A 13,247-nucleotide genomic window follows, 5' to 3' on the forward strand; every position below is an offset into this window, starting at 1 on the left:
TGCTGAATCTAACTGTGTATTAAGTTTTTTGATTTTGGGCCCCGTTTTTAAATTGGTCCACATTGAGGTCCAAAGGGTCCAAAATTTAACTTTGTTTGATTTCATCAAAAATTGAATTATTGGGGTTCTTTGATATGCCGAATCTAACCGTGTATTTAGATTCTTAATTTTTGGTTCCGTTTTCAAATTGGTCTACATTAAGGTCCAAAGGGTCCAAAATTAAACTTACCGGTAGTTTGATTTTAGCAAAAATTGAATTTTTAGGGTTCTTTGATATGCTGAATCTAAACATGTATTTTATTTTTTTATTATGGGCCCAGTTTTCAAGTTGGTCCAAATCGGGGTCCAAAATTAAACTTTGTTTGATTTCAACAAAAATTGAATATATGGGGTTCTTTGATATGCTGAATCTAACCATGTATTTAGATTTTTGATTTTTGGGCCCCGTTATCAACTTTGTCCACATTGAGGTCAAAAGGGTCCAAAATTAAACTTTGTTTGATTTCATCAAAAATTGAATTCTTGGGGTTCTTTGATATGCTGAATCTAACCATGTATTTAGATTTTGGATATTGGACCATAATAGGTGAATGTCCAATTTAAAAATTTTAAGTTCTTAGACCACATTCATTCTGTGTCAGAAACCTATGCTGTGTCAAATATTTAATCACAATCCAAATTCAGAGCTGTATCAAGCTTGAATGTTGTGTCCATACTTGCCCCAACTGTTCAGGGTTTGACCTCTGCGGTCGTATCAAGCTGCGCCCTGCGAAGCATTTTATTAATTGTGGCTAGATATTTGTCATTTTTAATTAATAAAAGTACAATTGTGTGTCTTGTAAGTTGTATGCAAGTTCTTCGTATAACAATATGGTCAATGTAATTATTCGATTCGTAGATCACTATTATCAATATCTATATGTTATAAATTTAAATTTTAAACAATGAAGTTATTTATTTTAAAAAGGAATAGTTAAAACAACAAAGGAACCCTGAACAAGGCATGGGTAGTCTGCGATCAAGTTTGAATAATTACGTCCGCCAGAGTCCAGATGGAAACTGGCATAAAAGACACATAAAACTAATTTATGAAATTATATTGTACTTTTATTGAGTAAAATTACATACATCTCAAAATTATAGACTCTATTAACTATAAAAGCAGTATTACTCCATATACAGTAAAGTTTTCTTGTAATAACTAACGATTCTCGGATTCATATTGAATTTTTGGGAGTTTTGGGAAATCCTTGTGCCAACCTAAAAGAGGCATTAGCTGTCAAATTTTTGTTCACCGAATTGACCCAAACTTTCATTTTTAGCTCACCTGGCCCACAAGGCCAAGTCATTGAAGTGAGCTTTTCTTATCACTTGGCGTCCGTCGTTGTCTGTTAACTTTTACAAAAATCTTCTCCCTTGAAACTACTGGACCAAATATTAATTTAACCAAACTTGGCCACAATCATCAGTGGGATAATAAGTTTTTAAAATGTATCCGATGACCCTGTCTGCCATCCAAGATGGCCGACATGGTTAAAAAAAGAACATAGGGGCAAAATGCAAGTTTTGCCTATTATTTTGAATACCGCTATAAATAGAGAAAATTCTACTATTTTTAAAAAATGTTTGTCTATTATCTCGAAAATTGTAATAGATAGACAGAAACTTTGAATAGCAAATAACCAGCAAGACAAGATCTACAAATAAGTCAACACAACTAAAATCATCAGACAATTCCTTATTAGAGTTATTGCCCTTTAATGATTTATTTTTTACCAATTTTTTTGTCTCACCTGCGACGAAAGTTCGCTAGCAGGACATAGGGATTGCTTTTCTGGCAATGACGGCTCTGACTCCGGCATCAACAATTGTTAAGTCTTCTGCTTAAGTTAGTTTGATAGGAACTACTTGTGATAGATCATTGATATTTACTATGAAGTTGCTTTACTATCAGTACATATCAGTTTGACGACTATTTCAAGGCCCTGTCCCCTAGGACATGTACATGGTCCAGTGACTTTGAATTAATAAGCAATTTTCTGCTCAAGTTAGTTTGATAGGATCTACTTGTGATAGGTGAATGATATTTTGTAAGAAGTCACATTACTATCAGTACACATCAGTTTGACAACTGTTTTGAGGCCCTGCCCCCTAGGACATGGTCCAGAGACTTCTGTAGGTCATATGACCTAATGTAAACATACATATAACGTATAAATACACAGGCAAGCTCATGCAATCGTATAATAACAAAATTTCTAAATCTGTTTGATTTCATGTCATAGATATAAGAAGAAATATGTAAATCATTGTTTTACCTGTCTTGCCTGTATTTGATTAACTTTTTGTGGGCAAAATCAGTCAATAAAAGGGATCTTCCCAGTAGCTGCCTTGTTTCACTGTTCAATGTTGACATTCTTTTAGTTTGAATAACTAAACATGCTTAGTCCATGTGAAGCCCATCACAGTTAAGGGTTATATTGAAGTTTGCATAAATATGGATTAAAATGAGTTGAATTATTGACTTGAAAGCCAAAAAAACATTATCAATGTTTTTGAGCTTATTTTAACAAAATTGAACAAAAACTGCTATTGCTAACATCGAAACATTATTTCATGATTATGCTTTTATAAATGTTTGAAACAAAACAAAAATTTGATTTTTGGTCAACTTTGTAGCTTATGCCCCTTTAACATGTTTAAACAGATAAGATTTAACCATTATTAAAATTTAGTGCTGCATTACTGAGGTGTTTCTTGTGTTAAGCATGTCATGTTTAAAGGTTCCTGCTATTGCACATTGGAGAAGTGATACACACAAGGAGACTTGCAATTGTTCTAATACCAATGATGTCTACTGATTACTAATCTTAGTAAATACATGTACTAATGTATTTTAAACCTGTTAGAAAAATATATCTCATATTGTATTTTAGACTATGGAGGACAAACAGCAAAGAAATACTATAATATTCAATGCCTCAAAAAGTGAACTTTTCACTCCAAACAATGGATTGAAGTCGTTGAACAGGAAATTAAGATCACAATGGAAAATTATGAAGTAAGTAAACAATACATACACAGCACTTCATTATGAAATACATGTTCATTTTAAAATATAATTAACGATTAACTTCACATGTCATGCATGTATTTTCAATTTTTCAGTAAAATTTATTGACACATTTTAAAAAAAAATCTTAACAGACATACTGTTAGATGAAAGTTCAAAAATTAGGACATTGATTTTGCGGCAATGTATAGAGACAAGAAAAAATAGCATCCTCAAAATAATTATAGCGTCGCGGAAATTATTATAGCGTCACGGAAAAAAATTATAGCGTCACAGTGCCATGACGCTAAAACGGCCTGGGGAGATCGCTGATACATGTACTTGACATACATTAGATTGTCAGATTTCTGATTAGGTAAGCATGCATGGTCAACTTAAACTACATATACTGTAGTTCTCTGTGTAAACATTTGGTAAAGGATATTGTCTTTAAAACTTCTGGCTGCTATAATTTATCATGTATTTTAAAACAAAAATGGAAGGTCTTCAATATAAGCAATATAAAACATTGATTTTACTTTTTTTTATATTTGCCTGGAACACATAGATGAAAGGACATGCAACTTAATTTTTTTTTTCAATTTCCTTGTCTTGAAAGTTTTATCTGTAAATGGCTGTTTTAGGGGGCATTTCTCTGTTCAAACATTGGTACACAATTTGTCAAACTCTCTCTTAGGATGTCCAATTATATGAATGATTGTAGGATGGTAATTTTCATTTCCATTTTTTCATTATTAAGTTGTTATTCTGGTGTCCAAAGTTTGAGAATTTTCAATTTCAAAGCAAATTTTTCAAATATTTTAAATTTAAGAAGTTGCATGCAGGACTTTTAATATTATTTGAAGTTGGAGGCTGAAACCCAAAAGGAGCCAACCCATCAATGCGGACAGCATAGCCGTCCTCTGCGGGGAGCTTGCTCACCACCTTTTACAACGGCGGGTCTGGGGGCTCTGGGTTTTTTAAGCAAAATCTTGCATTCTGACAGTCTCCTGGCACATAATTACAACTTTCAGATTGCCATTTTTTTTGTGTGAAGTTTTCATTTTTTAATGAATTTTGGTTAACATTACCATTTTAAAATTTTGAAGTATACCAAGCTAGTGTCTATTGTTCATTTACTGCCTCTTGGAATCTTTTGTGAAGCAATCAATTTTTGTAACAAAGCTTTTAGAAATTTTCTGTTATTACAAACCAAGATGGGACTGTCTAAAAAAAGATTTTTATGCCCCCACCATAGCAGAGGCGTTACTTTTACCATTCTAGAGTTATGCCCATTTACAAATTTTTGTTTCCATTCTCTAACTTTAGTTTGCCTCAACTAAACGTTATGAATCTTATACACAATGCTTATTACCACAATACACAGATCAAGTTTGAATTTTGTTGGCGTCACTTTTACCGTTCTAGAATTATGCCTCTTTACAAATGGAAAAATTGCTGCATTTTTAGTTTCCGTTCTCTAACTTGAGTTTGCATCAATCAAATGTTACGAAACTTATTCACAATGCTTATTACCACAAAACTCAGATCAAGTATGAATTTGGGTAGCGTCATTTTTACTGTTCTTGAGTTATGTTCCTTTATAACATTGAATGCAAGCAGGATATCATCTTCGTCCCATGGACACATTCCCCATTTATTTAAAACAAATTCTTTCAACATTTAGAATAGAGTTTACAAGCCATATGATGCAGGGCATTAAAACCTGGATCCTTGTTTGGTATGCTTTAAAAAGTAGTTCTCATAGCAAGTAAAGAAAGAGCACAAGTACTTACACATGACATACATCAAATATTAAAAAACAGTTACAGTTCAGTTACTTGTATGTTCCTCCATTAATTGTGGAGCACTACCCATAGGGTATATTGTTATGGGTTACTCATTAATGTGTCAATATTAATTCCTCTATGTATTTGTTTATACACATTTTTTTATACAATTTATTATATGTCGCTGCTGAATACAAGTGTAAACTATGATTTTTAACGATAGAATGGAAGGGACAGTCAGCACATTTAACTGTAAAATTAGGATTAGAAAATCGATCTACATTATGAGAAAGATATACCTTACAATCAATGAAATTCATTTAATCAGTTGTCATCCAGTATTTAGCTCACCTGGCCCAAAGGGCCAAGTGAGCTTTTATCATCACTTGGCGTTCTTCGTCCGTTGATTTCGTTGTCCGTCGTCATTAACTTTTACAAAAATCTTCTCCTCTGAAACTACTGGGCCAAATTTGACCAAACTTGGCCACAATCATCATTGGGGTATCTAGTCTAAAAAATGTGTCCGGTGACCCGGCCAACCAACCAAGATGACCGCCATGGCTAAAAATAGAACATAGGGGTAAAATGTAGATTTTGGCTTATATCTCTAAAACCAAAGCATTTAGAGCAAATCTGATGAGGATAAAATTGTTCATTAGGTCAAGATCTATCTGCCCTGAAATTTTCAGACCAATCAGGCAACACGTTGTTGGGTTGCTGCCCCTGAATTGGTAATTTTAAGAAAATTTTGCAGCTTTTGGTTATTATCTTAAATATTATTATAGATAGAGATAAACTGTAAACAGCAATAATGTACAGCAAAGTTAGATCTACAAATAAGTCAACATGACCAAAATTGTCAATTGACCCCTTAAGGAGTTATTGCCCTTTATAGTCAAGTTTTTACAATTTTCATAAATTTTGTAAATTTTTGTAAATTTTTACAAAATATTTTCCACTGTAACTACTGGGCCAAGTTCATTACAGATAGAGATAATAGTAAGGAGCAAGAATGTTCAGTAAAGTAAGATCTACAAACACATCACCATCACCAAAACACAATTTTGTCATGAATCCATCTGTGTCCTTTGTTTAATATGCACATAGACCAAGGTGAGCGACACAGGCTCTTTAGAGCCTCTAGTTTATTAGTGACCTTGTTTCTGTACTTTTTGTACCCAATGGGTAATGTCGCATTGTTGATGTTTTGCCATGATATGCTAAAATAAGCGAACCAATCATAGTCCAGTTAAATAAAGGACTTGTCGGTCGGCCAATCAGGTATCGTCTTAGGAACAATATTTGGAATGACAACACTCTTAACAAAGAGACTGACAGCGATCCTATTCGCACATATACGAAAACACAACAAGGAAGTTTAATTTAAAACAGGACAAGGTTAAAAATAGAACTACATGTATTGTCAACGTATCGATCTCTCTCTAAAACATTTTTATATTTTTTGCGGTCGTATATTGCTATCACGTTGTCGGCAGCTGTGTCATCGGCGTCCGAAGACATTTGGTTTCCGAACAATAACTTTAGTTTAAGTGTATGGATCTCTATGAAATTTAAGCAAAAGGTTCAATACCACAAAAAGAAGGTTGAGGTTTTTTTGGGGGTGATGGTCCCAACCGCTTAGGAATTAGGGGCCAAAAAGGGGCCCAAAACAAGCATTTTTCCAGTTTCAGGACAATAACTTGTGTATAGGTATTTTGCTTGCTCTGAAAATGTACCACAAGATTCAATACCACAAGTAGAAGGTTGGGATTCATTTCTTGGGTAATTGCCCGAACCGTTCAGGAATTAGGGGCCTAAAAGAGTCTTAAAAAGGCATTTTTCTAGTTTTCAGACAATAACTTGTGTTTAAGTGTATGGATGTCTCTTAAATTGTACCACATATTACAAAAAGAAAATTTCTTCATATTATTTTTTTTTGGAAGGGGGAAAAAAAAAAATTTGTTGGGGGGGGGGGGGGGGGGCAATTTTTTTTTCCTCAAGATTTAAGAAATTGTCAATTTTTCAAAGAAAAATGGGGGGTCACAATTTATTTTGCTAAATCTTTGTATATAGTCTGAAAACAGATTTACTAAGTATTGCGCAACAGCACAGTGTATTGCACAACAGCAAGAAATCTTCAATTGAATATAAATTCAAATCATATAACCAATTTCAAGTTCTTTGACTACATTTATTCTGTGTCAGAAACCTATAATGTGTCAAATACTTAATTATAATCAAAATTCAGACCTGTATCAAGCTTGAATATTGTGTCCTTTTTTGCCCCAACTGTTCAGGGTTAGACCTCTGCGGTCGTATCCAGCTGCGCTTGGTGAAGCAGTTTATTTTGTGTTCTTCAACAATATACTTTGGGGGCAAAGTAGCTGGCTGATTTTTGTGCTATAGATGGAGAAAACCGCTGGCTACCGGTTTCTATTGAAAGCTTTGGTCAAAAGTATGTAGTGTACTGTAATTAAACACAACTTACCATCTAATGTATATATGTTTGAGCTTTAAAAAAGGCATAAAAGAAGGACATTTTTAACTTAATTTTTACAAAAAATTTGTTACACCATGGCCAATTCTAATTACTTTCCTTACTTTTTTTCATAGTTTATACATATGCAAATGGATATTTAAACTTATATAAGTCGATGTCAAACTGACAAGGCCATGGCAAAAAATGTAAACCAGAAGACAATCAACAGTTCACAAAACACAACACTCAAAACTTTAGACTGCTCACCAAGGGTGAATTCAGGTGTTCTCAACTTTTGAAGACCTAACTATTTTTGGGAAAATAATAGGTTAAAAGTTGCATGTTATTAACCAGGAACATTCTTTGACTGAATTTAAGATTTTGGGAACATTGATTTATTTGAACTGCTATTCAAAATACTTAAGAATTGTATTGTATATTATCATTTCATATTTCAGCAATAAAGAAGAAATCACATTAGATAGATTGTCCAATGCCAGTATATTTGCCTTATGTGGATCAAGAGAAAAATTTACTGGTGCAGAGGTATTTTGTTAAAACTTAAAACAAGAAATGATGTTTTGGGTTACTCAATCTTCTTTCATCCAAATGATTCTTACTGTGAGTAACTATAATGTTTTGTTATAGGACTGAGCAAAGTTATTCATCATACTTCAAATTTCATTTACAATTATAGCAATGCCATGGTTACACCAGTTGAAGAAAATATACACACTACCGTCATACGAATGTGTGATATAAAGAAATAATTCGTTTGCCATTAGTTCCGAACATAGAACAGAGAATTTCTTATTTTGGCATTCCATGAATTTTGTTGTTCCTGATTTGTTCAATATAGTGGCAAAAATGATTTTAAATTGGTGTTTTACTTGCTAGTTTATAAGTTGTTACTTTAGAATAGGTAAACATATTTTTACTTAGATTGTTACAGCATCATTTATACACATCATTGTAATATTGTGGTATTTAATCATAGAGATGATCATGATGCTAGAACAATAGAAAAAAGTACTACTATTGGAAATTATATACATGATATATATATATATATATATATATATATATATATATATATATATATATATATATATATATATATATATATATAAACAAGTCTAAATTGAAAACATATATATATATATACATTTTTTGTAGTTCAATGTATAAGGCAGTTTTGCCGAAAATTCCAAAAAAATTCACGTCATAAATATTTTTACATAACAAAAACACCTATTGTCACAGTAATTAACATTATAAAATTAATTGCATAGGTCATTTAGTTTGTGTGATTTTAATTGTTTAAATGTAGAATTTATTTATTTATTTTCTTTTTGTAGTTTAGTGCCATTAAAACATACATGGAAACTGGTGGAAGTTTGTTAGTTATGTTGGGTGAAGGAGGAGAGTCCAGATTTGAAACAAACCTTAATTTTTTGTTGGAAGAATATGGTATATTTGTGAATAATGGTAGGTTTCCCTCTAACTTTAATTTTCTGTTGGAAGAATATGGTATATTTGTGAATAATGGTAGGTTTCTCTCTAACCTTAATTTTCTGTTGGAAGAATATGGTATATTTGTGAATAATGGTAGGTTTCTCTCTAACCTTAATTTTCTGTTGGAAGAATATGGTATATTTGTGAATAATGGTAGGTTTCTCTCTAACCTTAATTTTCTGTTGGAAGAATATGGTATATTTGTGAATAATGGTAGGTTTCTCTCTAACCTTAATTTACTGTTGGAAGAATATGGTATATTTGTGAATAATGGTTTCTCTCATTTTCTTGTTAATCATAGTAAGTTATGGGTGTTTATGTCTATCCTTTATCATACCAAAGTCCAATTAAATACCCACACAAAAATGTGATCATGTAGAAATGCATTAAGTTAATCATATGTTGCATCCAGGTTATTTGTAGAACTAGTTAGGGACTGACAAGAGAACTAATTTAATGACCTGCTAAATAGTTGAAGGTTTAAACATTTACGTTCTAATTATTGAAACAACTTTAAAAATATTTTAATTTGCTACAATAGCAGTAAGTATATTGAGAAAACAATCTAAATAGAAATAACAGGTACCTGTATAGAGGTTACATTCAAAATAGGTTTTGACTGTTTGTGAATGAGTCTATAGTATGAATAAATGAACCAGCAACCCAATAACAAAAGATAACAAAAAGAAACATGCAATATATATTTAAGTAATGGGACAGCAAACAAAAAAGACAATTATTTTAAAAACCTTTTTAAGTAACTGCACATTTTTGTACCTTTAATGAAGCTTTGATTTTTTTAAGATGCTGTTGTCAGGACTTCCTATTACAAGTTCTTTCATCCAAAAGAAGCTTTAATAGCTAATGGTGTATTGAACAGGTAAGGGATCATAGATTTATTCTTACGAGGAAGCTCCGAGCATGCTCGGAGGATGCTCGGAGCTTTTTAAGTAGGCTCTTCTCAGCAGTATATGTGACAATAATTATCATGATCCATTAAGATGTCAATCAAATCTATAGCACTTCTATAATAAGGAAAGTAGAGCATTATAGAGGAAGCTCGGTTAACACCTGTGTAAACATATGGTCTATTCAAACAAATCTTGCATTAATTTTACAAAACTATAAAATAGATGAGAAATTCTTCAATATTACTGCACAATGCTTTGAAAGAAGTATCAAGTCTTCACAGAAAGAAAATGTTTTAAAAACATTTTCTTAATAATTATCATTCTTTTTCAATACACATGATACAAAAAAATACTCAAATTTTATATTTAAAATATAAATTTATTTTAAACTTATACTATATAACATGAAATATAAAAGTCATCAAAGACACAAACAATAGTTATTGATTTATATCCATACTACCAAAACATAGTACATTCAGTTTCATGCGAAAAAGGGTTGATCTTTTTTTTAGCTCACCTGGCCCAAAGGGCCAACAAGTGAGCTTTTCTCATCACTTGGCGTCCGTCGTCTGATAACTTTTACAAAAATCTTCTCCTCTGAAACTACTGGGCCAATCATCATCATTGGGGTATCTAGTTTAAAAAATGTGTCCGGTGACCCGGCGAACCAACCAAGATGGCCACCATGGCTAAAAATAGAACATAGGGGTAAAATGTAGATTTTGGCTTATATCTCTGAAACCAAAGCATTTAGAGTAAATCTAACAGAGGGTAAAACTGAATATCAAGTCAAGATCTATCTGCCCTGAAATTTTCAGACAAATTTGAAAACCCGTTGTTGGGTTGATGCCCCTGAATTGGTAATTTTAAGGAAATTTTGCAGTTTTTGGTTATTATCTTGAATATTATTATAGATAGAGATAAACTGTAAACAGCAATAATGTTCAGCAAAGTAAGATCTACAAATAAGTCATCATGACCAAAATTGTCAGTCAACCCCTTTAGGAGTTATTGCCCTTTATAGTCAATTTTTAACAATTTTTCGTAAATTTTTGTAATCTTTTACAAAAATCTTCTCCTCTGAAACTACTGAGACAAATTTAACCATACTTGGCCATAATCATTATTAGGGTATCTAGTAAAAAAAATTGGTCCGATGACCCCGCCTTCCAACCATCATGGCTGAAATGGTTAAAAATAGAACATAGGGGTAAAATGCAGTTTTTGGTTTATATCTCTGAAACTAAAGCATTTAGAGCAAATCTGACAGGTGGCAAAAATGTTCATCAGGTTTAGATTTATCTGCCCTGAAATTTTCAGACGAATCCGACAACCTGTTGTTGGGTTGCTGCCCCTGAGTTAGTAATTTTACAGAAATTTTGCAGTTTTTTGTTATTATCTTAGATATCATTATAATATCTAATATCTAATACTATTAATTATGATTTTAACCTTATTTTACATGATTTCCAAAGCATCAGTAAATACAGGTGAGTGACACAGGCTCTTGAGAGCCTCTAGTTTGCTCACCTGGCCCAAAGGGCCAAGTGAGCTTTTCTCATCACTTGGCGTCCGTCGTCCGTCGTCATCGTCGTTAACTTGTTACATTTTGAACATCTTCTAGAGAACCACTGAATGGAATGAAACCAAACATGGCATGAATGTTCCTTATGAGATGCTGACCAAGTGTTGTTACTTTGAAGCCGATCCATCATCCAAGATGTCCGCCAGCGGGGGACTTAGTTTAACATAGGACCCTATGGGAAATACATACAAATGTCTTCTTTTAGAGAACCAGTGAATGGAATGAAACCAAACATGGCATGAATGTTCCATATGAGGTGCTGACCAAGTGTTGTTACTTTGCAGTCGGTCCATCATCCAAGATAGCCGCCAGTGGGGGACTCAGTTTAACATAGGACCCTATGGGAAATACATACAAATGTCTTCTTTTAGAGAACCACTGAATGGAATGAAACAAAACATGGCATGAATGTTCCTTATGAGGTGCTGACCAAGTGTTGTTACTTTGCAGTCGGTCCATCATCCAAGATGGCCACCAGCGGGGGACTTAGTTTAACATAGGACCCTATGGGAAATACATACAAATGTCTTCTTTTAGAGAACCAGTTAATGGAATGAAACCAAACATGGCATGAATGTTCCTTATGAGGTGCTGACCAAGTGTTGTTACTTTGAAGCTGATCCTTCATCCACGATGACCGCCAGCGGGGGACTTCCTTTAACATAAGACCCTATTGGAAATACATACAAATGCTTCTTCTAGAAGTGCACTGAATGGAATGAAACCAAACATGGCATAAATGTTTCTTATGAGGTGCTGATGAAGTGTTGCTACTTTGTTGCTGATTTACTGTTCAAGATGGCCACCAGGATTTTTTATTAAATTACAGGGCCAATATTAGACCAAATTTGGCCTCACTCATTATTAGGGTATCTGTTATGATTTTAATCAATTTTAACATGATTTCCAAAACCAAAGTAGAATCAGGTGAGCGACACAGGCTCTTGAGAGCCTCTAGTTTAATTTGATAGTTGTTGGAAATAAACCCTCTATTTCATTGCAGAAAAGTTTTTTTGAGTCGAAAACATGTATATTGGGTGTTTCAAAGCAATAAAAATATTCTATCTTGTAAACAGGGAAAAAAGGGGGAGAGAATTTTATTGGTTAACTTCTGGTGATGTTTACTTTCTTATATACACTGAAAAGTTATGTTATGTTTTTACTGTAGTACAGGACAGGATAAAACTGTATTCATGCGAAGTGTTTCTTCATTTAAAACATAGATAAATTCTGCACATTTTTTTTGAAAAATACCAATTAAACAAAGACTTACAGGGGAAAAATAAATTTACTGATGCCAAGTATTTCTTTATTTAAAACAAAGCTAAATCAGCACAATTAAAAAATAATTCGAATTAAAGAGAGACATACTAGAGGGAAAATAAAGGTAGTATTATCCCCTAAACCAGGCTTCCACTAATGAATTACAACTTTTCCTAAAGTAGTCATAATTTTCTATAAAAGAACTTAGTTTGCTATTTAAAAAAAAACATATTACCATTGTTTAGTTAGGGGCATTACTTATACAAGTAATTTTCAAAATTACCTACTAGTATACAAGTTATTTTGAAAACAAGGCTGTTTCAAATATTACTTCTATATCATGAATAAGTAACTTTTGTTAATATTATTTTTATAGGTGTCCATTCATACAGGGTTTAATAGTTTTAACAAATTTTCGTAGACATCTGGTTATTTTCCCCATGAAATATAAAACTATTTAAATCCTCCACAAGCACTAATTGCCTTTCTGATGCCACACTTCTTGGTCAAAAATTGCCCTCTTGGGACTATTAAAATATAATTTCCTCTTAAAATCTTACGGATAGACAGATATAAATAGATGGAACCTTGTGATTTAATTAAGACTTGAAGTTATTTATAATTTGAATCTTAATCAAAAACAATTACA

At 32.6% G+C, this 13,247-nt stretch overlaps 1 protein-coding gene across 2 annotated transcripts in view; it reads left to right on the plus strand.

Moving 5' to 3' along the window:
* The window catches only part of LOC127725492 (intraflagellar transport protein 52 homolog), a 33,968-nt gene that overhangs the window by 4,215 nt on the left and 16,506 nt on the right, over positions 1-13,247 (plus strand). For both annotated transcript variants that reach the window (XM_052232515.1, XM_052232508.1), the window contains exons 2-5: positions 2,937-3,061; positions 7,780-7,867; positions 8,680-8,809; positions 9,641-9,716. In XM_052232515.1, the coding sequence (XP_052088475.1) occupies positions 2,940-3,061; positions 7,780-7,867; positions 8,680-8,809; positions 9,641-9,716 (416 nt within the window). In that variant the 5' untranslated portion in view covers positions 2,937-2,939. The remainder of the gene's footprint in view (positions 1-2,936; positions 3,062-7,779; positions 7,868-8,679; positions 8,810-9,640; positions 9,717-13,247) is intronic.

Source organism: Mytilus californianus, unplaced genomic scaffold, assembly GCF_021869535.1.
Source record: "Mytilus californianus isolate M0D057914Y unplaced genomic scaffold, xbMytCali1.0.p SCAF_1, whole genome shotgun sequence".
Classification (NCBI taxonomy): domain Eukaryota; kingdom Metazoa; phylum Mollusca; class Bivalvia; order Mytilida; family Mytilidae; genus Mytilus; species Mytilus californianus.